General features: G+C 39.9%; 1 protein-coding gene and 1 non-coding gene across 2 annotated transcripts in view; one reads left to right on the top strand and one right to left on the bottom strand.

Annotated features, from left to right (window-relative positions):
* The window catches only part of grik4 (glutamate receptor, ionotropic, kainate 4), a 475,408-nt gene that overhangs the window by 415,859 nt on the left and 33,632 nt on the right, over positions 1-25,917 (top strand). Inside the window, exons 10-12 of the mRNA XM_030152304.1 lie at positions 719-871; positions 2,611-2,715; positions 22,078-22,185. Coding sequence (XP_030008164.1) covers positions 719-871; positions 2,611-2,715; positions 22,078-22,185 — 366 coding nt within the window. The remainder of the gene's footprint in view (positions 1-718; positions 872-2,610; positions 2,716-22,077; positions 22,186-25,917) is intronic.
* On the bottom strand, positions 11,957-12,119 carry LOC115432284 (U1 spliceosomal RNA). The gene has a single exon (XR_003937186.1). It is a non-coding gene; the product is annotated as a U1 spliceosomal RNA (small nuclear RNA).

The following is a 25,917-nucleotide window of genomic DNA, read 5'->3' as shown; positions in this document are numbered from 1 at the left end:
CATTCATTCATGGTTGAAATGCTTTTATAGGCTGTTTATTTACCATAGTGCTCTTAATGTGCAATTTACCAATTAGTGTATTTAACTCTAAGTTGTGCTACATCACAGCAACATGGTCTAATAGCCTATTGTGCACCTCTTTGTTCTCTGAAATTTACTATGCAGCACTCTCACTCTCAGCTCTGTATGAATATCCACCAAACATTAGGGCCATTTCAATTCTACTTCCATTACACAGATGCATAGCGGTGAAGCTCAGACTTTCCTCTGGCTTCTAATACAGGGCATCATGCATTTTAATCAAATGTACATAGCAGGATGCAGTGGTAGTGACGACGAGGCTGTTTGTACAAGAAGGGATGAGAGGAAAAGCTGCATCTCCTACTGTTTTCTGGCCCTCGCTGGGAAAGGCAGGCGGTAATTGGAATGGTCAGGGTGTGCCAGCTTCATTGGGGATAAGAGTAGGAAGGACAGAGTCTCTCCAAGAGACTGACGGAGAGAGCAAGAAAGAAAGAGAGAGAGAGATGGTTTTTCGACACTGTCAGCAGATCAGAGTCTCTCTAATGATCTAATCGAATAATCTCAGTGCCACTCCAGGGACGGGTTAACCCCTCACTGACCGCTAACCACTGACAAGTTACACTTTCAGACTTGCCCGTGTGTAAGTGTGTATGCATAATGTATTCACCTTCTTCCACCTCCTCCTCCCTCTCTGCAGCTTTCCTCAGCTCTGCTCTTTGATGCGGTATACGCGGTGGTGGCGGCGGTCCAGGAGTTGAACCGTAGCCAGAATGTTGGGGCCACGCAGCTCTCCTGCAAGTCCTCCAAGATCTGGGAGCACGGTACCAGCCTCATGAATTACCTGAGGATGGTAAGATTGCCTCTGCTGAACATAATGGAACTCGGCGACAGTAATGGGCTGATAACTCATTTGCTTTCTGCGGAGAGTTAAATTATACTGCTCTTTCTTCTCAATGTTGAATATGAAGATTTAGTCAACAATAATAGTTAAGCTTTGCAGCAAGAATGTAAACAAAGAAAACAGCCTGTCTGGGTGTGTCCGAAGGCAATAAAGTCTACCTTAAACCAACTCTAAAACCACTGGCATACACTATATGTTGGATTTCAAAAAGTATAAGTAAAAGCAACAATTTATTGTTTTACTCTCTCAAGTCTCAAATGTTGGATGCCTTGAAATCTCACAGTCATGATGGGCTTCCGGGGCTATTTTACAGTTTTTTCTGTATTTTACAAGTTTAAGTATATACAGTCATGGAAAAAAATATTAGATCACCCTCGTTTTCTTCAGTTTCTTGTTCATCTTAATGCCTGGTACAACTAAAGGTACATTTGTTTGGACAAATATAGTGATAACAACAAAAATAGCTCATAAGAGTTTAATTTAAGAACTGATATCTCGCCATTTTCCATGTTTTTTTTTTAATAATAACCAAAATCACTTCAGTTCTTACATCTATAGCTATGGCATTGTACTGACAAAAACAGTGCTTTTAGGCATTCCATGTTTTCTTTTCTGTATGTTTTAACCACATGATACACACAGGAGTTAGTACCTGATTGTATAACCATTGTTTTTGATGACTTTTGATGGTCTAATTATTTTTTCTGTGACTGTATACATTATATACCTAGCCTAACCAAAAGTCCTACCCTCATATTTTATGCAAATGCCTTTAGCTTCGATTTCATCATGCATTAACTGTGGCATCTTTTCAATTAGTTAATGCAATGCCACAATGCAATATTAGTTTTTAGACAACATAACATTGTTGAACTCAGACCAACTGAGTCAACGCCACTTCTTGCAGCTGAAACATATTAAACATTACAGTAAACATCCAGTGGAAGACTCGTATCTCCTTGCTTGGTTAAATCCAGGTGGAGACTTTTTAGCCAGGCTTTGTATTTATAAGTTTGCAGGTTTTCCAGGTAGTACTAAGCTTATATAACCAGTCGCAGGCCTCATCTTTAATGCAAAAACTATCTAAAGTGTTCCTCAAAGTTTAAAACTGTTCCTTCAAGTTAAATCTTTATAGACGTTTAGGTGATATTTATTCTGTTACCTGATCTGACTTTCATCTTGTAAAACACATAGAAAGCAGATTTAATTAGATTCCTCTCAGGTGTTAACCTTTTTAGCAACCTTGATTTCATAATCTAGATATTTTTACTAACATTGGATAATGATGTTTGACAATGCTCTGATTTCTAAATATATACTCCCTATGCATTTTACCAAGAAACAATAGAGATACAGAGATAAAGATGTGCTGTCAGTGAGTAAAATGTGTTTTCCTATTAGGGAGAAATGGCTTTAAGTGATTAGACTATTGAATGCTTAAATGTGACATGTGTTCGATATTGCCCTGTTTATCTTACATCTAGAAGATGTGAGTAATGGCTCTGCTGCTTGGCTGTAAATGGAAGAAATTACAGCCTGATCTTTGTATTACTAGTCTAAATTTGACATATTTCAAGACGCTGATACTCAGCCAGCCTCAGTGTAGCCTCAAGTCATATCCACAACAGATGCTGCTGAGTGGGGAAACCAACAGGCCTTTAACGTGTTTGTGTCTCTGTGTTGGATAGGTAGAATTGGAAGGTCTAACAGGCCACATTGAATTCAACAGCAAAGGCCAGCGGTCCAACTATGCCCTGAGGATCATGCAGAACAGCAAGGATGGCCTAAGGCAGGTAAAGTAACTCCCCGTCTTAAAATATAAATCTAAAAATACAATAAACTCCATATAGAATAAGCCTCATATCACTGGTGCTGTGTCAGGAAGTGTATACCGTATATAAATAAGTGAAGTGACCTGCACAGGCCCCTGTACCGTCTCTTTACATATTGACAGCAGTTGAAAATGCTCTAACTCAACAAAAAGCTGCTCAACACTGTCCTGATCCCAGTTGGGCTCTGCTTGTGGCAAAGATTACAGTTTCCTTTATGGCAGTGATATAACTTGTACTGGATTATGCAGCAGGGAGCTATGATTACAGTTTCTTAGCTGGCATCTTGTGGTGCAAACATTCCCTATTATCCTACTAGTACAAGTAAGTCTGTGCCAGAGGGCAAAATTAAATATTAAAGATGCCTATGATGCAAACGAGCACACACCTACAGAAACTACATTTTCTAGAAAAAATACAGATGTTAGGTTGTTCGTATTAGTGTTTGATGTTGTTGTTTATTGTTGTAGCTGTAGGGTTTTTCATTTACTAATGTTATAGTAGAATACAGTAGAATAACATGCTGTTAGTGAAATGTCTTGTGCCTGATTGATTATAGAATAGCATCAGTCAAATATTTCTGCCTTGTTTCAGAAATAAGCAGGGATTTGTGAGTAGTATTGATCACTACCAATCACTTCAGTGTTGCCTCCAGCCTCTGATGCTGGGATTTCAGGCTTCTTGAACAAGCACTTTTGTTGTGCTCTCTGGTTTAGTGGAAATACCCTCCATGCACCAGCAGGCATTTAGGTCTACGTCCAAATCCCGCACCCAGCGCCAGCCCACACAGCCTGTGAGAAGTGGTCTCCTCTGGCACCTCTTTGCCTCAGTTTCACACCAGGGAACACAGTTTCAATTCCTTGTAGATTAAATACATTTACCAGGATTACAAAGAATGAAAGTAGCCGGTAATGAAATGTAAGGGAAGAGAGGCTTGGGGAAGCTTAGAGGTCTGAGTTTTAATGAATGGATGACATGAATGGCTTGTGCTTTTGTGCAGTTATATTGATGAGGGGTTGATGTTATAGAAGCAGAGGTCCCCTGTGCTTTCATAATATCTTTTATTGAATTATAGACATGAAAACCTCAATCAAAGCAGTAAATTCATCATTCATGTGACAAGGTCTCTATTCTGTAATGCATAATCATCTTACATATTTCTGAGAACTCAAGAGAGAAATAACTGTTACTTGATCATATTTTGGAACCAAACGTCAAGTAAATATGACCAAGAAAATTGAATGGCCAACGCTACCCCATCCATCAATAGCATCTATAAATGCTCTGCTGGTGCAGAAGAGTCAGAAATAAGAAAAATATATGGTTGATCTTTTGGAAAAAGAAGTTTAGCTTACATATGAATATATTTTATGGAAGGTAAAAAGGGATCAAAGGTAAATATCAGCTCAAAAGTAGCAGGAGCTTTGAAAAGAAGAAGTGTAGATTAAGATGGAATAGCTGGATATACTTCTTTTGATCAGGTCAGGTAACCCACGATTATTGAATATAAAGGTGTTATTTTTCATATCACAAACACGCTCATGTTTCCGTTTCGCACCATGATGTTTTCTGAAAGATGTTTTGCCATGTTTGAAAACTATGCTGAACAAAGTAATGAGAAAATACTTGAAAAAAAAAAACAGTTTTAGTAGGAGGAAATATGGACGTATAAGTAATATGTATTTTCTTCCTGCCTGCTTATAAAAACTGACAGCTCTGACAACAGCTGCTAAGAGTGTCTGTTATGGATAGTATATGTACCCAGCATGGAAATCAGTCATTTATGTTAACAGACAACTCCTCAGTGGCCAAGCATAAATTAAGCCTTACAGCCTTGAGCATTTGACAAGAAACAGATCCAGCAGCATGAAGTGGTTATGAAGAACGTGTGTGTGTGTGTGCAAAATCTATAGTGGGCTTAGCGTCAGTAATGCACCTATTCCTTTATGGTTATATCACGATATCTGCATTGGGTGCATCTGTGTTTTGCAGAGCACATATTCAATCTTGTTTTCACCCTACTATAGCTAAAAGTAGACAGATTCAATAAGCTCTGTACTCAGCATCCAGAGCACTGAGGCCGATTCATAGTTGTTCTACACAGCAGCGCTATATAAACACAGTTATGCAGTCGAGTACACTGTCAAACTACAAGAAAAAATCGTTGTTTTTTTCATCTTTATCTCAGTTCTTATTATTTTTGCACCTCTTCTTTCAACTCCCATTCACTCTAAACAATAAAAGGATTGTTCCTGACAATCTGCTTGTAAGTATAGTGACCTGTTACGAGTGTATACTGCGGGTATTGTGAAAATATTTTAGCTACCGCAGCTGTATTGTAGTTTCATACAGCTCTATATGCGTTTCTATAAATGCCACAGCTCAGTATTTCACATCTACTCCTAAGGTGTGACGTAAACAACATGCCATGGGATAATGTTGTACCATGCTGTACTATTTTATGTTGCTGCCATATATTTTCCCTAGAAATTCCTGTCTGTTTGCCCCACAGCTATAACATGTTCGTCTCTGCCATGTTGTGTTATTCTGTCAATCCTATATAATGCATGTATGTTATTAACTTATCCTTATGCCACCAAAGTGTCACAACGCCACTGCAGCATATAGTTACAGTATACTGTATTTTGCCATTTCATATCCAGGGCTTTTGAAATAGATGTCGTTATTCCTTAACAGCACAGACATTTTGCCAGTGTACAAAAAAATAAGAGCATAATAGTTTCACACTCAGTGTTTTTATAACATTTGACCATTTTATTGATAGTAATCTTCATGAAAAGGTGAACGAGTTCTTCCGTGTGTATGAGAAAAATCTTACCTAAGCAAACCGTAAAAGAGTCAGACAGCGGCCCATCTGCCTTTATTAACCTTGTCTGTGTCTCTGCATGTCCCCTCTTTACACTGGCACTGGGCCAGTCAAGCAGAAGGATAATGCTATCAGACCCTAATGTGATGATTTCAACCAGAAGTATTATAAAGCAGCCCTGCCAGTTATGTTAATGGAGAGAGGCAAGGTGTTAGACAGGGGGACCAGGATGGGGTGGTGTTTGTGTTGTTGACTAACACCTCCCACATGCTGCCGGGTGAGGGCTGCTTTAGCCAGGCACACTGTGGATGGGCCAGTGTCTTGGCAGAGATAAGAAAGGTGGCTTATTGCCCACACATACACACTCCGACCTAGACACATGGAGTTTAAGCAGAACAGTTGTAAACATACACATGACTTTGTCCGTACGGAGCTTTTCTGGTTGGTTAATATAGTGTACACTCATCTTAATCAACAACACCCCCACACTGTATCTATTCAGCAAATGCATGTTAAATGAGACGATTGGTTGAAAATATAACCTGCAAAGAGAAAAGATCATCTTCTATCAACTTTTATCCACTTGGTAAGAGACAGAGAGCAATGAGGCGTGATGTACACCGCCGCCCACTTACTCTCTCTCTCTGTCTCTTTTTTTCTTGGTAGCACCCGTCACCTCCTCCTTCTGAGCCCTGAAGCTGTGCTATAGATTGTCTCACATGTGTGACCATCAGTTCCTCAGGGGTTTTAACACTCTACAGCCAATCACTATTACAAATTGAATTTCTCTGGCAGGCATTTTCACACATTAGAATGGTTTCCTGCTGCTGCATCTGCCCTATCTATCTATCTATCTATCTATCTATCTATCTATCTATCTATCTATCTATCTATCTATCTATCTATGTATCTATCTATCTATCTATCTATCTATCTATCTATCTATCTATCTATCTATCTATCTATCTATCTATCTATCTATCTATCTATCTATCTATCTATCTTTCTTTCTTTCTTTCTTTCTTTCTTTCTTTCTTTCTTTAATATTGAGACCAGAAAATGTTAACTGTGCCTCCCTGTTGGTTGTTCACATTGTTGTTGCTTTGGATTCTTAAGTTTAAACTAGGGAGCTATAATGTTTTTTTTTCTGTTTCTTTTAGTTTTGGTTATTATTAAAAAATCAATTTTGACCAAATGTTGAGGCTGATGCAAAATGACCTCTCTGGAGCCCCATTACTTTATAAGCACAACATTAAAGCAAAACTCAAGCGTGAAACCATTTCCACAGTACCACGACTATTTCAAATGGCAGTTTGGTTTGTCCACTGTATTTCCAGAATATGATGTGGATGCATTATGCAATAATCTTTATTTGTTCAGCTTTGGCAAGCTAAATAAATTTCCCAGCTGCTCTTGTGCTGGCGGCCAGGTAGGCCAATGATGATGGTGTTAGAAACTGGCATTGCCTGTGCTCTGGCCGAGGTACACTGTCACCTGTAACCAACAACAATCCACAGTGGGAGCGAGAAGCAGGTGGAGGGAGAAGGAGAAAGGAAAGAGAGATGAGGGAGGAGGACAAGTGGATGACAGGTGGAAAGTAAATGAGACAGAAAGGGCATTCAGAAGAAAAGTAGGACAGACATAAAAAGTCAAAGCTATAAAACTACAAACTGTAAAAGAATAATTCAGAATATCAAATACCAGCTGGGGTCTATTTTTCTTCTGCACACTATTTTATCTGTCGCCATACCTTAAACTAAAAGAAACCATGTTGACCTTCATTCTTATTTCCTTTTGAATTATTTTAAGAAAATTAACTCTAATCCTCCTTTGCTATGTCCTTTCACGAGTCAGTGTAATGAGCTAGATAAATGGGTCTAATATGAGCTCTCTCTACTTGTGTGTGCATATGTGAACATGTTTCTGTGGAGTGAGTATTCTCCAGATGGTGTGAACACCAGGAGTATGCTGTAAAACAGTATCATTCTAGATTTATATAAATGGCTGATATAACTCAACCTGTTCCCCTGAAAATACAGCCTGCTTTCTCCTCTCCAGCAACATCAAAAGACAGTTGCCTAACTCATACTCTTGTTGCTAAAATGGATTACCACTAGTTTCTTTTCAAAGGATCGTAGTATGAAAGTCACTTTATTGTGAGACTGGGCTGTGGCATCTGCGGGATGATCTATCTGACAAGAGTTCATAGTGTTTAATACCGTATGTGTGTCTGTATGCAGGGTTTTATACTTCTTGTGTATGTGTGTGTCAGTGCTTGTGTGTAAGCACTGATGGGGTTTGTGCCAGCCTCCTCTGCCTGCCTGCATCTTGGCTCTGCACACAATCACACACAGCCATTCCACTGCCGTCCATGCATGTTTAGCACAGGCACAAGGCTTTTCCAGAACAAACACACTGCAGCCTGCCAACCAAGCCTAGCCCGACACACCACACCACAGCACACACACCAAACTGACAGAGCAGCCCAGCCTCTCTGCAGCCTCTGGCCTCCATGGACTGGGCCTCATTTTGTGTATGGAGCTCATTGACAGCAGCACGCCTGTTAATTGGAAGAAGCTGTAAAATGAGTAATTATTGCAGTTTGGGGTAGGCAAGCTGTTGCCTGTTACAGCACGGGTCTTTGTTGTGTGAGCGAACAGGAGAGTGTGCGATGCAAGCAGTGTGTGTGTGAGTGTGTGTGTGTTTGTACATACTCACATGTGCATCTCTGTGCGTTGCAGGGGGTTGGGGGTTGTAAATAGTCTTGGCCAATTCCTGGAGAGAAGAGAATCACTAATTAAGTCTTATAATGGAGGTACTTAATCATGGCTATGAAATGGAAACTACCTGAGAAGGAAGCAAGAGAAACAGAGAAGGAGAAAGAAAGATCTAGAAGTTACAGAGGGGAGACGGGTGAGGCAGGAAGAGGCTAAAGAGCAACTAAAGGTTATGTGGATGTTGTGACCAGACTCAGTGACTAGAAGTGAGAAAGGCTAAAGGCCAACTGCCGCATGATTCAAAGCAAATTGTTCCCATTATGAAGTTCACAGGTGGGTTGGTTTATTTAATAGAATAGTTATGACTCCGACCCCTCATAATATGTTTTTATGAAGTTTGCAAAGTCGATGTCTATCACGTCAAAGGCCGAACGGAAACGCTGTAAAACTGTAAAGACAAAAAAGTGCAACAGAATTGGAGTTATTTTATAGTCAGTGTTACTTTACCTTTCGTCTCCAAAGCTATAAAGTTGTGTTCCCTTCAGTGTGAGAAAGTGTTTTTGTTCTGTTCCCAAAGTAATAGAAATCCCTCCCTAGGCAAATTCACAAGCTACCCAAACAGCTCCAGGCAGATTTACTGAAATAGAAAGCAAGTGTCCCAACTCATTCCTTTTTATTGAGGTAGATTACATTTGCTGTAGCATTAAAAGTGAAATGCATGAATACAAAGAACTGATTAGGTGCCCTATGCAGGTAAAGCCTGAAAAGCCTAGCCATGTTTGACACTGCAATCAAATCTGCTCTGATTATTTAGTTTAATTTCCTCTACTACTTTCAACTCAGTGACCACAACTCAAAGCATTTGTTCACTGATGTAGAAAACAAGATCCTGGGCAGCACAACACTTTCTTTAACCTTGGATATTGATTTTTTAATGGTGTCTCCCTCCCACATATTTTGGTCCCGTTCCTTTTTCTGTTTATTTGCATGTCCCCATCGTCAATACTTGTCCAGAGATCATCAATGAACTGGTAAATCATCCAGAACTCTTGCTAGTACAAGCTGTCCAATTTCCTGAATTATCTAAACACCACAGCCAAATTGCTGTTTTTATTAAACCTTAGTCCAGCAGACGTCCTTGTGTCAAGGTCCTCTGAGGTGGAGCCAAGGAGCGATGGTGTCGGAGGAAGAGGGAGACCCTTTTATCCTCATCTCCTTCGCTGTATCTTAGGGAACAGTGCGTGCCAGCAGGATGAAGACACTTACACACACTGAAACCCTTTTGGACACATGTGCACCGCATAAAGGCACCACTCCAATTTGCATGAAATGATTTGAGCTGCGTTATTTACACGCGACTTCCTCCAGTTAAAGGGTGAATGTGCTCGTTCAATTTCTCTCTCTTTTCTATTGGATTTATTTATTTCCTGTCAGCCCTGCTCCTGTGTTTATTACGGCAATCTGCTTTTTTCCCTTCCCCTCCCCTTTTCTTTGCTCCCACCCCGTCTCCGAGAGAGCACTATTACTCTATAGCTGCCCTCGCTGCTGCGGATGCAGATGCACCCAATTCAATTTCTCAACACTGCTGCAATGTGAGGGAGGGTGGGAACGGAGGGGACAGGTAGAGCCAGTTAGAGGGATAAGAGGGGAGATGTGAGGGAATGAAAGGAGCAAGGCGGTGCACAGCAGGTTGACAGATCCAACACTGCCTCCACCCTTGAAGGACATTATCATAGATGCCATGTGTAGCCCAGCACACCTTGACACAGCTTGAATGTCTTTAGCTGCTACAGGTTCCAGCAGAGATGAGTGGATCGGAACCAGATCTGTAGAAGCAGGAGCTTGAACTACCTCCAACTAAGGTTAGAGTAACTAGAGACTAGAAGCAGCACTCTGATGTCCCCCAGCTGTGCAGTGGAAGCAGTTTGCAGTCCACATGGGTGTGTGTTTAGTGGGACTGAGAGCAGGTGAGGAAAAAAAAAAAAAAAAAAGAGGAACAGGGAGAGTCTGTGTCTGTTGTATCGCAAACAATAATTAAAGCAAGTTTTACACCCCACGAGTTGACAGTTTTAATCTGAACTAAAGGCGCTCCAGATGGCCTCCTAAAACAAGGTGATCTGGCGCTATACATAAACTCCTGGGCTCCAGATTGACTTTCACCATAAATTATTTTATATCTCTCTTATTCAAGGCCTGATCTTAGTAAGATAATAGAGACTCAAGTTCACATTGTCGAAGAAAGGCATTCAAGTGTCTTTGGTATTTCAATTCAATAGGGAAAGCGTTCCTAAAGTACAGAGATGTTTATAATATTGACTATTTGGAGACAAGGAATAGAGCCAAGAACAGCTATTTCCCAACAGGTAAAAAGAAATAGCAGTGATATAAATTCAGAGTTTATTTGCCAGTATGCAGTGCAGTTATACACACCTGATCAAAATTTTAAGACCAGTTAAAAAATTATAAGAATTTACATTTTACACTGTTGGATCTTAAGAAGGTTCAAAGCAGAGTTTTAAAATGCAAAAAGAGCAAATGGGAGTGACACAAAAAAAAAAATTGTGGGTAAGCAATTTATTGAAAACAACAATTAAAGTGAAATAGGCTGTTAGCCAGCTGATCAAAAGTTTAAGACCACAGCCTTTAAAAGCCAAAATCTGTGCAAAAATGTGAATTCAATGTAATTTTCTGTCAGGTATTCACACTGTCATGACCTCCTGATGGTAAAGGCAAAAAAGCTTTCTGTCTTTGAACGTGGTCAGATTGTTGAGCTGCATAAGTAAGGCCTCTCACAATGCACCATCACTGCTGAAGTTGGACGCAGCAAGACAGTCATTTTGAATCTACTGTCTGGAACTAATGTCCATTTTTGTTAACTTCCCCTGCCATCCATCCCCAAATGTTCTCAAATGGATTTAGATCAGGGGAACACGCAGGATGGTGCAAAAGAGTGATGTTCTTCCTCTGTTCTCAGTCCTTTGTCAGGTGGTCTTTGTGAACTGCACTGTTGTCCTGTTTTTAAACCCAGTCATTACCACAGACCAGGGCCCTCAATCATGAAGGATGACCCCTGAAACATCTCCGCATAACCAGCTGCCGTTTGACACCCCTGCACAACCTGAAACTCCATTTTTCCACTGAAGCAAAAAGCACCCCAGATCATGATGGCCACGCCCCCTCCACTGTGCCGCCTAGAAAACATCTCCAGTGGGATCTCCTTGTCATGCCAGTAACGTTGGAAGCATCAGGGCCGTCAAGGTCACATTTTTTCTCATCAAAGAATAAAACTTTCTTCTACCTTTCAGTGTCCCATGTTTGGTGCTCTCTTGCAAAGTCCAAAGGGGCAGTTTTATGGTGTTGAGGGAGACAAGACCTTTGAAGATGTTTTGTTGTTCTTAAAGCCCTTCTCTGGCAGATGCCGTCTGTTGGTTATTGGGCTGCAGTCGGCACCAGTAACTGCCTTTATTTGGGTCGAGGATCGTCCCATGTCTTGATGAATAGCCAATTGGATCCTCCGGCTCAGCGACGGTGAAATTTTGGGTCTACTACTTGACTTTTTTGTTCCATAACCAGGATCTTTTAAGGAATTCAAAATGACTGTCTTAAGAGAGATATGCCTTTATTAGTCCCACAAGGGGAAATTCCAGCAAAGAAAAAAAATGAGGGGAGAGTGTGAGTGCAGTCCCACACTACCGGAAATTATGCAGTCAAGATTCCCACATTTGGGGATTTCGCAGGGGTCAGACAACCAAAGTGCAATAGTTGATCCTTGCCCTGGGTGAACCACCTTCCTGATCATGGTGTCTCCCCTGCCAGGTAAGTATACACTACTAGTACTTACTGCGTCCAACCTCAGCAGCAATGGCACGTTGCCAGAGGCCTTGCTTATGCAGCTCAACAATCCGACCACGTTCAAAGACAGAAAGCTTTTTTGCCTTTGCCATCAGGAGGTCATGACAGTGTGAATACCTGACAGAACATGACAGTGAATCCACATTTTTGCGCAGGTTTTGGCTTTTAAAGGCTGTGGTCTGATGAACAGCCTATTTCAGTCGAATTGTTGTTCTCAATAAATTGCTTACTCATTTTTTTTGTCTCCCTCCCATATCTTCTTTTTGCATTTTGAAACTCTACTTAGAACCTTCTTGAGATCCAACAGTGCAAAATGTAAATACTTGCAGTTTTTCAGCTGGTCTTAAAATTTTGATCAGGTGTGTATTATTTCAATGTTAAGTGAAATTGTCCCAGATAAGTGGCCTAGTGTCTCTGAGGATCAGATCAAGGGGCCGAAAAGCCTTCTGGAAAACAATTTGATACTTTATCAGTTGCGGCCATACTCTAATAACAATATTCAGAAGAACATTAGGGCAGCCTATTACAGTGTAATTTTGCTGTGCATATTACACCACTGTGGATGTTATGTGCTTTTAGATCCATTTGTGTGTGCAGCATGCTGATATTACATATGAGACTAAAGTAGCTTCTGGAACTCATCCATTACACAGTTTTTCTCGTCTACCTTGTTTGTGTGCCTTGTTTTTTTTTTTTTGGTTTTTTTTGTCTTTTCTGTTTATTCCATTGTGCCGACGGAGGATGCTGACTGCTTCACCAGCAGGGGATTTAGACTTTGGAATAATCAGCCTGGAAGCTCAAATTAGTAGTGTGAATCCAGTATCAGCATTTCTATCAAACAACCTTTTGCATGCCTGCTTCATTTATTTCCTTCACTCTGCCCTGGATTAGTTTCCTCTTTTATGTTTCTCTGACGAGATACAGCAGAATTACACATTTTTAGGCTGTAAACTAGATGATATGACTGCACTTTGATGAAACATATCAGTTAGTGCTGATGCTTATATTGTTGCTAAATTTATAAAAATGTGTGGAAAATAGCACAACACACCACCTGTTTCAATCCTTAAAGACCTGGAACTATTTTTGTGGCCACTTCCAAATGGAATTTTCTCCACATCTAACCTTTGCTAAGTGATTTAAGACCATTTAGTATATTATCCTCTGTAGTTTTTTCAGTGTAAAGCAGGTATTTTCCTGAATTTGACCTAGAGACCCTGTTGAAGTCCATAAATTCATGATTCATGATTATATCAAAACAGAGAAAAGTAGAGAAATAGTGACTTTGTCAGTAAAATACATAATTAATCAGACATTAAAACAAGTGTCTGCAATCACTACATGAATTTTACAGGTGGGTTGATGTTGCAGAAGATGACAGTGTTTCCACATTTACTATGGAGCCTCTGAATATCCAACTGGGTCACGTCTAGTGCCTCTTAAAAGCTGAGAAACTGAATTTTAGCTGATTTATTAAATGTATTGATAGAATTAGTGGTTTACAACTTACTAAACATTTTAGATGAGTGGAAACTTTTGGTTGCCAGTGGCTGTTTAGGCTCGTCAGGGTTAAATCCAGTGTTTAGAATCGACATATGGAAGCACATGTGCAAACTTCTCTATTCGGGTGGTTCTATGAAACTGGGTTTATTTTGGTTTCTGGCACTTTGCCAGCTTTTTTAGACCCAATAATAAAAGAGAAATTTAGAAATATTTCCCCCCTGGAAGTACCTAATGAAGACCTCAGATAAATGAAAAAAAAAAAAAAAAATTTTTACTCTTGCTCTGAGTCATCCCAATATTAATGAATACTTAATAAAATATCGGGGCCAAAAATAGGACCAAAATTGGGACGTGAAAAGCTACCAAGGTGTCAGTGCATTTGATCTGGAAAACATCACTTGAAATGGTCTTATATAGCACTACTAATAAAGACACTGTGTTAAATTTGTTGATCCTAGTGGTTTTTCTAATCCAGACATACGAGTTTTTCATGAATCAGCAGTCTCATTCCAAGTTCTGCATGTAACCCATCGTGTCCACTTGTGTTACATGCAGAACCTGCCCATTTAAACACATACAAATTGCAAGTGATTTTGCAACAGTGGTCATTTTCGTGAAACACTCTCCCTTGCATAATTAGTTTAATCCCCAAAATGTACCTGTGAGAGAATAAAAAGATATTTGGAAAACACAGTAGCGTGCAATTTTTGTGTCATTTTTGCTGTGTTACATGCAGATTTTTGTATAAAAAATAAAGTGAAAATAATATAAAAATGAGTTTTATCTGAAAAATAGTTTATTTTTTATCTCAGTAAATATGTATGTTTAAAATAGACTCAAAGTGCTTCCAAACTTGCTTCATAACATTAGTCTACATCTGGTTTGAATTTTTAGCCCCTTTGTCCCGTTTTTAGGGACCAGTTTCATAGAAGCACCCATCTCTAAATCCCCTGTCGTCTGCTCTTCAGTATAAGTCAGTGAATTTGCGCTCATTTTTAAATATATGCTGATGGAGACAGTATATTTTGCTAACTCTCAGTATTTTCCAGTCATGGTGAAACGGTTCAAACAGCTGTAAAAGCACCAAAGGCCTTACAGAAGACTTCTAACCAACATTATGTTACCACTCAGCTGCTTCATCCTCTCTTGCATTTGTATCACCGCTAGAGATTTGGCTTCAGGAATTACAGGGGCTAGAGCCAACAGCTCAAACTGATACGGCTCAGGGCCACAGCGGGCCTCTATCGTTCTAATGTCAGGGGATTCTGGAGGGGAACTCATCCACCTCCAAAGCGCCCACAGGTGCTTTGGGATTCATGGTCCCACACCTACAACCCTTCTCAGCTCTTAACACATTTTTTTGGTATTTTTCAGGCATATGCAGTGTTGTTAGACAGAGCTGAGGATGATGTTATACTGGGTGTTGGTAATAGTCTCCGTTCAGTGATTTTACTGTTGAACAATATTTGATTGTTTATTAAGTGTGCCCTCACATAGAAGTTAGTTAAAAGCAACATGTCCCATCAGTAAAGTCAGAAGTGTCCAGTCCCAAAGCTGTGGATGGGTTTATGCATCTCTGTGTGTCCTCCACGTGTATTGCACACAAAGTTGTTCCTGTTACTGCTGAATATCCAGAGTGCTGCAGACAGTTCTGGAGGTCAGACAAGCTATGAATTTTGATTAATAAAAGAGTTGTCTTCTAGCAAAAGGCTTAAATCATTATTTATTAAATTTCTACTCATTTCATTTTAATTTAATTTCTTCAAATGCACATGAACACTGCAAAGAAGTCGTAAATGTAATTTTGTGTCACCTAACTTGAGCTTGAATTTGCTTTGTACAACATCAGCATGCACCGTAACATAATCTGTCTTTTTTTTTTTTTTTTCACTGACTTAACAAACACAGCCATAAAAATTCATTTTCAGCATGAATTTAACATTTGTGGAGACTGTGTCAGATGCAAGAAATGGCTTTTCATTTAATTCTAACAGACTGGAGGAAAGCTGGGCTGCATTGTTTACAAATCGTATTAGTCCTGTTTTGACATATTCTCCTTTAAGAAGTCTCTGCAATTCACTTCTTCCTGTGTCTTGGGTAAGATGTATTTGAATCCTTGTAGGAATGAAGAAAAAAAAAAGATTTAATACAGTTGTTCACTCCTGGGTGTATTTAAAACATATGTTAGAAGTGATATGGGGCCACACACATACTGTGTTGTGTTGCATATGTCACTGCATTTTATGAGTTCAAATAAGAAATTAATGCAATCGTACAGAATTATCAAAGACATGTCTGTGCTAAATCTGCAACTACACCATGAAACTCATCTTGAATTTGTCAAAGCAGAGGCTCACATCACCAGTCTACACACACCGGCATCCTTTGTGTGTCTCTGGATCTCTCTTTTGTTTGGTCTCTCAGAGACGAGCAGCAGTCCCCTTTCCTCTTTTGTTTTTCTCAGTTTGCACTTTGCAGGCTGGAGATGGGGAATAGATCAAAAGCAGAATGGATGAGCTGTTTTGCAAGATCCCCCAGTCTTAACGGATTTCAAGGCTGGGTGAGGCTGTGTATGTGTTGGTTGGCTGAATGTGTTTGTGTGTCTGTGGTAGTGTTAGAGTGTGTGTAATATGCATGTACATGCAAATTTATGTGTATGTGCCTGAGTGCCTCTGTGCCTGTGAGCCTGCAAGTTTGCCTCTGCATTTCTGTTTTTATCAGTCTGCACAGTGTACCCTCGAATTCCTGCGAAGACTCCTAATATAATATAGTTTGGAACAACCGTAGACACCTTGTAACCTTACATGCATTGTTTTTTTTTACTCTCTTTTAGTTACAGATGGGTTCATTCTCACACTTTGTTCTCCCTGAGCGTCAGTCTGATTCATATTTCATGCTACAGCTGTGATCAGTTATTATTTTATATGTCAGCAACACAGCTTTTTATTTCATACATCCCAGTGCATGTTATACCACAGAGGGATATATGATATAAATCTACAATAGGAAAGGAAAATGTGAGAACTGAAAACATACATCCTTCTCCTGCATCCCTCTCCCCTCTGTATGGACTGTATATAAAGATGGATGACGCAATGTTTCATGCCACAATAGAAAAGTGAGTCCCTAATATCACCATTAGGACAGTTTTTGGGGAGTCTGTGTGGTACAGATGCATCTGGGCTGTGATTGAGCGGTATGTCCAGTCATGGGTTGCATTTTCTAAAGCCTGAAACCACAGCAAAGAGATGGTACAGTAGACTATTTTCTCAGAATAACAATATGCTGAAAGACTTTTGCCCACAGGCACCAAAAAGATAGAGTTATAATAAAAAATATATATACATGTATTGCCTGCTGAAGCATTAAATGCTGCAAATGTAATGGTGTCGAGACAGTAGTAAAATGCATTATATTTGAAGATGTATAGCAAAGAAAAATCTCAGTGAAGCTAAAATAAAAGGCAAAAAAAAGAGTTCATCAGGTTTCTATTCACCTCAGGGTCACTTTGTTTAATTATTCTGTTATTATTATTATTATTATTATTATTATTATTATTATTATTATTATGTTGTTGTTGTTGTTGTTGTATTGTGTGGTGATGCTTTAAACAATCCTACATTGTAATATAATGTGGAAATTCCTCAGTCCATCATTTGACCGTTACAGCTGGTGTTGGGTATGAATAGATGGGTGTAGACAGCCCTCAAAGCCTTTTTCTGTACTCAGGCTTTAGTTTATGTTTCCAGTACGTTTACCAGAAGGGATGAAAACATTTTGACAGTCTATAAAGTTTGGGTGCATGTGCTGAGCAGGGACTGTGGCTGTGAGGGCATCCATTATTGCAATGTGCTCTGCGGGGGATGCAGCACTTTTGTGCCTCTTTTACAGTTAGACGAAAGACCTCCTCCTCAACCCAGAGCTTGTGTCTCATTACACCAACAGAACAAACAACGCTATTATTCACCATAATGCCAAATAATAAGTCAACAGATGAGCCCCGGAATGAATTATCACATCTGAAACAACATGCTGCATTTGTTGGGAAAAAAGTGAGGACACATAAGCATCACAGTTTAGCAGACTTTTAAAATTATAACCTGGTGAACTTATTTCACAGTTGCCTTCCTCCACTGCAGCGCTAAGGACTTCTTGACCAGCAGGAAATTATGGCAAGAATACCACAAGTCTGTACCTCATGCTATTCAATCAGCACTAGAGTCACGACAATTTGCTTTTCCCTAACCCTCTCTTTAGTGTTTGGCAGCTCCGACTGCCTCCTCCACCACCACCTGTGTCTGTCTATCCCTAGAAGTTTGCCTACGGCGCCACCCTGATTAGTCTCATTTCAGTTGATGATGAGTCATACCAGAGTGACGTTATGTAAAAAGATAGCCTGCTTTCCCCACTCAGTATTCCTCAGAGAAAACATGCATGCACATAACTAACAGTTAGTTACAGACAAAAACACGCTATAACAATGCCTTTCTACTGCAGCCGCATGGTTGTCATTTGAACAATATGTGAGGCAGAGTGGGTGCTCTCTAAATATAACTGTCCTCTGTTTAGTTTTAAACAGGCAGTAGATGCTTACAAGTGCTGGTAATGTCCACTGATGGGGAAAAACTGCCTCCACTTCACCATGTTTTTGTCAAGTTGAGATGGCATAATGTTTCTATAAGAGCCATAAAAGTCCATCTTTAAGACGCCCATGTGAATATTTTGCTACAGTGACAAACCAGCAGTCACACACGCAAAAGTACAGATCCAGTTACACACACACACACACATACAGTTTTCAGTCTCGACTCAGACTCATTTACACATCCGTGACACCTGAGTGCTTTAGCCTCAGTGTAAGTGGGCTGTATGACATTATGCTTGATAACAGTAGCTATTGCTTCTCTCATATATGATGGATGTATCTGTCACTGCACAGTCTCGCCACACGCTATTGGACACAGCGTTTTTCTGACAGGAAAATCAGCCAATCCGGACGCTTCAGTGAGCAGCTACCCTAATCGCTTCCTCGTGCTGTAATTCCAGGTTGCAGAATGAACCCTGGGTAATCCCTCACAGGGTGCGGTGTGTTCCACTTGTTCCTCTCTCCATCTTTTTCCCTCTTCTTCCTCACTTTTCCACCTTCCTTCTTTATTTTGCACCCTCTCTCTCTCTCTGTCTGTCTTCTTTGTCTCTTAGTTGCTGAGTCTTTCTCTTGTTCTACCCGCCTTATGTTCTGTCTCCCTAGCTGGCTGCTCCTCATACTTTGTCATTGATTTTCTTTCCATTCGCCAGCCTCACCGCACCTAGTCAGTAAGTGATTGACATTCCCCTGCATCTCTCTTTTCTCTCTCAGTCTTTTTCTTTTTCTTCTCTGCTATTCCCCTCTCTCTTATTATACTATATTCTTCCTCCTGCCTCCCTGATTCTCTAGAAAATAAATAGTGCATAATACTTGTCTGAACTTTGCTGGGGGTTTTTTCCTAGACTCACTAGCTGTACTGCATGATAGCTATTAATTGTAATTGTAGCGTAAATACTAAATTAATGACACTGCAAATGAGAAACATCAAATCCCAGCTATTTATATTGTTGAACACAAACACAGTCTGGTAAATAGCAATATTCACCTTCCTCTGTCTATGGTAAATGCTTGTGGCTCTAATAGATTCTTGGGTTGTGTTGCTTGTATAATGAGGTTTTATGCAATGCTTCAACACAGTTGCTTCACCCGGATTAATGGGATGGTTAAGGTTGCCTTCTTAAAGTTTTTTTTTTTTTTTTTTTTTCCAATCTGCACAATTACTACAGACTGTGCTGCAAAGAAAATGACAAGATAACTGATGTTCTTCCCTGGCAGTGAGATTAACTTTTGTAGTCTCTGATTAATAATTTATCAATTTAATTACTTGTGTATCGGTGTTTCTCCAAATATGAGGTTTTCTGTTGCCATCTTTTCATCCTGTTTGTATTATTAACACAAGTATCCTCCCATTCTCATTGCGCAAATCAATGATAAAATGTTACGGGGAATAATTACAACATTAAAGGTTTTCAGTCAGCTTGATAAATGTCAGTGTGTTTGCTCCCCAAGCGTACACTCCTGCTTACATTAGCTGATATATACATCTCTCTTCCTGTTAGTGGGAGTGACTCAGAGACAGTACAGCTCAATTTCCCTCTGCTTGCTCAAAGAGAGTTGACGACAGGGCCACCAAAGGGGCTAGTTCCTCCCCCGTCGGCGTATATTTTCTCTTCCTTCCTACTCTCAGGTCTTCCTTTCTCTTTCCTCTTACTTCACTTGCTGTTCTTTGGCTAAAGTCATGGTGTCACCCTCTCCTATTACCCTCTCAGTCACCCCCATGCTCAGCCTTGTGGTGATACCTGCTGAGCCCAACCAAGCCACAACTCCCACCACCTTCTGACAACTGATTGTGTACGCTGATTGCCGAAAACCCTATTCCAGAGGTCCCTTTTTGGTCGTGCTACAATATGTGCACATGTTCTCCCTCTGTGTTTCTTGAGGCCATCATCAGCAGAGTGCCGAGTGTGCAGTGCATTGTGCCGGGGTTTTGGTTGCTGCTGCTGCTGTAGTCTATTTGTAGGAGCTAGGTGCTGTTTACACCAGAGGAAATGCAAGGCAAGATGTGTTTGATCATATGCTCTCAAAGGAAATCTTTGATTCCGGGAGCTGTTTCTTCCTTTTTTTTTATGTCTCACATCAGAATTCATCATCAGTGCAAGGAAAGTGGTTAAACAGCTTCCAAATGTAGGCAGTGATCAGCATGAATAGAATGAAATCTCCTGAGGATGACGGCAATTTAGCCTTGAAATAATCTATGACCATGTTCTGACTGCCTTGTTTTTCTTATGAGACTTCAATCACTGATCACCTAGCAGCTCATTCTTTCCAGTCTGAGAACATTCGCAACATTTTTCCACCGTGTAGTCACTGAAGTTGTACCAACGACATGGAACGAATCACACAGATCAAATGAATCAAAGCAAAATTAGATACAGAGGTTTTTTTTCATTTATTCTCTGTCAGTTATGCTCAAGTTACAGGTAATTGCATTATGATGACAGAAAAATATTATTTCTACAGCATGGAACAAAAAGTGAATGTTTTAGTTTAGCATTAATAATTTATCATATTTAATAAATTACTGCCTTTAAAAATTAGTTTACATAGCAGTTTTTAAACAGCCCACGTATATTAAATCTGAAAAGGAGATAAGTTGCATCAGAGGAAGATACACAAACTAATGAAACCACAAAATTGCACGATATCTTGATCTTTACTTATCTTGATGCTATCTTCACTACCAATAACCCAAAGCTGCTCCATTCATTGTTGACATTCAAATTGCATGGTTAGGGTTTCTGCGCCACATAAATGAAATGATAACTTATGAAACGGCCGTGATAAGGAATGGAAAAAAGTTTGGCTGATAGTTCTGCTTGTGTTGTGTCACCTTAGGTTGACCATGTAATCAGCAGCTGAGATGTATTTCAGGAAAAAAATAAAATAAATGTGTGTAATAAATCTCTAACAGCAAACCAAAGCTCACCAAAGACGAGAGTGCAGATGGAAAAGTCAAAGCCTGTTGTCATGTCACAACTGAGAAAAATCAGCCTCCGTTTGTGTCAGATTTTCCAGTATTTGGAGACATTTTAATAAGCTCCAAGGTTGCGGAATATTTTCAACCATTCGGGGAAGGAAAGGTAAATATTTCAAGGTCAGAGCTTATAAATCACCAAGGTTTTCCTGTCTCTGTCACATTATACTAGAAAGGAGGTGATAAGGAAGAATATACGTATAAAGGTAGCAAGAGGTAACGAAGTTTACAAAGTGCGCGTGTTTACAGACTGTCATCCAGGAGTTAGGAATTTGAAACTTTGCCTGACTCGCAAATGAATGAGTCAAACAGGAAATGGCAGAGACAGATTTAAAGGGGATGTGAGGAAAGACGCTGTGTGAGGTAGAGGTGTGAATCCCCACTTGAGCTGTAATGAGAAAGAGAATATGGCTCAGCTCCACAGGATTTGCCGGTAATTGGTTTAATGAATGCATTCTGTTGCCTCTGATTGAACACATGCCCCGCGTTCACTCCTTAAGGAGCCACACACACATGTTGCCTTTGAATCTATCCATCGTGCGGCGTCTCCAACTTTCGCCGTCACCCTTGTCGCACACAGAAGTGATCCGTCCACTGCTTTCTCTCTGTCTTTTCTGAAGGTCATACTGATGTTGCTTTAGAGAGGAAAGAGGCAATTAAGCAGAGATTGTTTTTATTGGCCTTTTCTAACTGATGGTCCTAGTGACTGATCTGTGTGTGTGTGTGTGTGTGTGTGTGTGTGTGTGCGTGCGTGTGTGCGTGCGTGTGTGTGTGTGTGTGTGCGCGCGTGTGTGTGTTCTCTTTGCAGATTGGCCTGTGGCATTCCGAAGATGGACTGTCCATGGAGAAAAAGCTTCCATCAATCAATGTGACGGACACCCTCTTCAACACTACTCTTACTATCACAACAATATTGGTAAGAAGCACTGTACAACCTGTAATACACACACACACACATTTACATACACACATCAACAGGAGTCCACCTCATTTTAGGAGCTCAACTTCCCGGCTGATCTACACGTGGCTGACACTCTGCGCCTGACAGACAATTACCATATCAAAAACATATTTTGTATTTTCAGTTCCAAACTCAGTCCTCTTGGGATCAGAGGAAGTGATGCTGCGCGATTGTTTTGCCCTGAGTACTTCAGATGAGGCTACATCACAGTGCATCAGCAGGAGCTAATAATTCACCGTGTCAGCCATTCTCAGCCCCTGTTGTAAATATAGATCCTGTGAGTGCTACTTCTCACCACTGTCACTGTGCTACCTGTTACCAGGTTCGCAGTTTTCAAGCAATTTCTTTAATCACCTGCCGTATATAAGACCAGTAATGACATGAAAGCGTCTAAAGTGAAAAGTGCGTAGTGATTTTTTAAATGATTGTCTTATGTTTAGCAAAACATGGTAAGTACACTATCTAAACCATAGATAAACACAATTAAACACTTAGAATAAGGAGCAGTATCACTTAAAATTGCTGCGTACCCTTTTTATTATTTGAGAAATGATTGATTAAACATAATTATATAATCATTATTCAAAGCAAATGAGATGACACTAACATTGCAGCTAAGCATATTAATCCAGACAGTTATAGCCTGCAAACACAAATACACAGGATTGTTAAGTCATGCAAGGATTTATTTGGTTGGAAAAGGAATTGCACTGTATCTACGCGATGCACACTCATTTTTGTTGAAAATTAACCCACAAAGACCCAAACATCCACTGGTGACCAAAACCATTTACTGATATAAAAAGTTAGATAACTGTTGATCCATTAATCCTGTCAATACGTGTAAATAATTGGTTTAAAATACAGTTTGTCATCTTTTCATGGTCATAAGATATGACCCATTTGGACATTCAGAAGCTCTGCAGTTACCATGGAAACACCATCATCTTCTATAACATTGATTCATCAGTAATACCCAGTGAGTTTGATAAATAACAGTGGATGGACACACTTGGTTTATGTTCAGTTAATGATAAATTTTACTGAAAAATTATCTTTTTCTGCAATTTTCTCTGTTTTTGACATAGTAGTCCTCAACTTTAATTTGAGCGTCAATGAACATCTACATGATCACTAAATTAAATGCAAGAAAATACCTGATTTTCACTTAAAAATGCAAAATACAGAGGATATTAGAGTAAATAGTGGTAAATCACATAAGAAAAGTTAAATATTGAGAAAAAACTATTTTGGAATTGCCACAAAAGTAGCACTGGGTCTTTATGGGTTAATCATAAAACAAAACTATTACAAAATATTGTAGATGGGCACAACTGACAGGCACTAACAGTTCTGTAAAAATGAAAAAAGTAAAAAAAAAAGTAAAAAAATTCCCTTCTTTAACTCTGGAATCAATGAATTAACCACTGGTTTGATCAGAAGTGAAAATGTGAGCATAATACCAGAGATAAGTTTGTCTTTCACCGTGGCTGTGATCGTCTTTGTGTATGCTGATGTGCTGCTGTACAACATCAAAGGTGATAAATGGTTTCATGTTGGAACAGCACAAAAACATTCAGATTTTCCATCAGCTGCGCGTTTTATGCCTTTCTTCATTTCTTGATAAACAGACAAACCTGTCATTCGACCAGCTCCTCCTTCTGGCTGATAAATCAGACGCAAAGTAGCTTGTAAGCAGAGGCAATCGGCCCAATGTGTTATTCTGAGAGGCTGGCTTATCAGCTCCAGAGCCGTGGGAATGAGGGAAGGACATATTGCCATATTTCCCCACTGAACAACTGGCTGGTCTTATTGAGACTGAGACTGATTGGGATTCAGATGGAATGGTTCATTTCACACAGGAAGGGAAGGGCATGGGGGGGCGTGGGAGTGGTGTGTGTATGTGTGTGTTAGTGGGGGTGGGGTGTGTGGGGGTAGGTGCTGGTGTACAAATGAGACAATGTTTTCACAACAGAAAGTGGGTGTGAAAGAAGGAATTGGCTGAGCAGAGAGCTTTGATTTCACTTTGGAGATATAGAGTCCCCGGACCAAACTTCGGAAGCCACCAAGGAGCAATTTTCGGTGCCTATCACAGCTCATTCATCATGGTGTGATTGCTGTGTCGCTGTTATCTCGCTTGTGGGCGGCAGACGAACCGCAGCTGAAAGCCTCCATAAGAATTCCTTACCTGTAGCACTGGCCTGGGAGCCTGTTAGTGTGCATTCAAACTTCCACTTATAGTATTTATGGATGCTTTCCTCCAAGCATGTGTGTGTCCATTTTTTGACTCGCTCACCCGGCCCGTACAGAGCCGTTTCATTACACCAACACACGGCTGTCACCTTCCCACTTAAATTTCACAAACCAGAAAAAAAAAAAAAAAAACAGTTGTTGCAGAATTGATTATCACTTTACTGCAGGGCTGCAAGCTATGTGTTTGTAATCATTGACTGAGTTTGTTAGAGGTGCTGCTTTGGTCTTGGTGAAATAATATATTTATACCCTCAGTAGCTGCACTGATATAATAGAAAAACTCTATTCTTTGCTTCCTCTAAATCTGTCCTGGTTGGGCTGTTCTATTTTGAATGTTATGTATTGTGTGGCAGTAAAAAAAAGATATCTGTTTTGATTTCTGTTTTCGTTTTTCTCTGATCCCAGGTGATTTGAATCAGAAACTGCAGGTTTTTTTTCAGAACCTACAATTAAACTTCTTTTCATGTGGTGTTTCTGCATTTTCTAAATAAAAAATGAGGTGATTACTAACCAAATTTCTAACTTCAAGGTTAAACTTTTTATTATGACTAATTATAGTGGTAGAGAAGTCTTTTTTACTGTCTGAGAAATACATGTAGTTATTACGCTCCAGGCAGGTTCTTAAACAGCCTTCGGCCTTAATGCGTCATTCATTTAATTAGGCCTTAAATGGTACACATGCTCACAGCGTACAGAAAGCAAGACACTTCAGTATTCTTCATTTTTAAAGAAAGCAAATGGACCAGAGTTTTACCTGAAGGGAACATCTCTTTAGAGCCAACTAGCTGCCATTGTTAGAAAATCACATGGACACAGTGTTTAAATCTCAACTCTAGACCCATCTTTCTTGTTACTGTAATGCCTGAATTAAGTCCCTGCCGTACAAACTGTCTTCTGTCTTTGTCAGATACAACACTTTTGGCCATTCTTTTGTCTCTCATATCCTCTCACATACATCTGCCTAAGAATTCGACAGTGCACATAGTACAAACTGATAAAAGCAGACACAGATTTGCTGGCATGCAGGCTCAGAGGCACTGAAGCATGTGCACATGAATTTGCACAGACACACAAACACACACAGATTCACTAGATCTGTCCCATTTCTTCAAGTTTTTCTTTTTTTTCTCTTGTACCCGTTTTCTCTCGCTAGCTAGAACTGTCCTTCGTATTTTTGTTTTCCACTGCTGTATTACTGTCAACAAGCACAAAACTGCTTGTTGGAGTCTCCACATAAAAAATTAACATGACCCGGCCTTGTTTCTAATGACCGAGTAGTTTTTGCATAGTGTCAGAGCTCGTCTTCAAACAGGACTGTGAACCATTGTGAAGAAATGCTATCGCTGCTGCTCGTTTGCTGAGCTCTGGAGAACAGGTTTTTAAGGATAAGAAAATAGTTGAGGGAAGCGAGTAGGGTTGTGTGAAGACATCTCA

Source organism: Sphaeramia orbicularis, chromosome 13, assembly GCF_902148855.1.
Source record: "Sphaeramia orbicularis chromosome 13, fSphaOr1.1, whole genome shotgun sequence".
Classification (NCBI taxonomy): domain Eukaryota; kingdom Metazoa; phylum Chordata; class Actinopteri; order Kurtiformes; family Apogonidae; genus Sphaeramia; species Sphaeramia orbicularis.
This window is presented reverse-complemented; position numbering and strand designations above follow the sequence as displayed.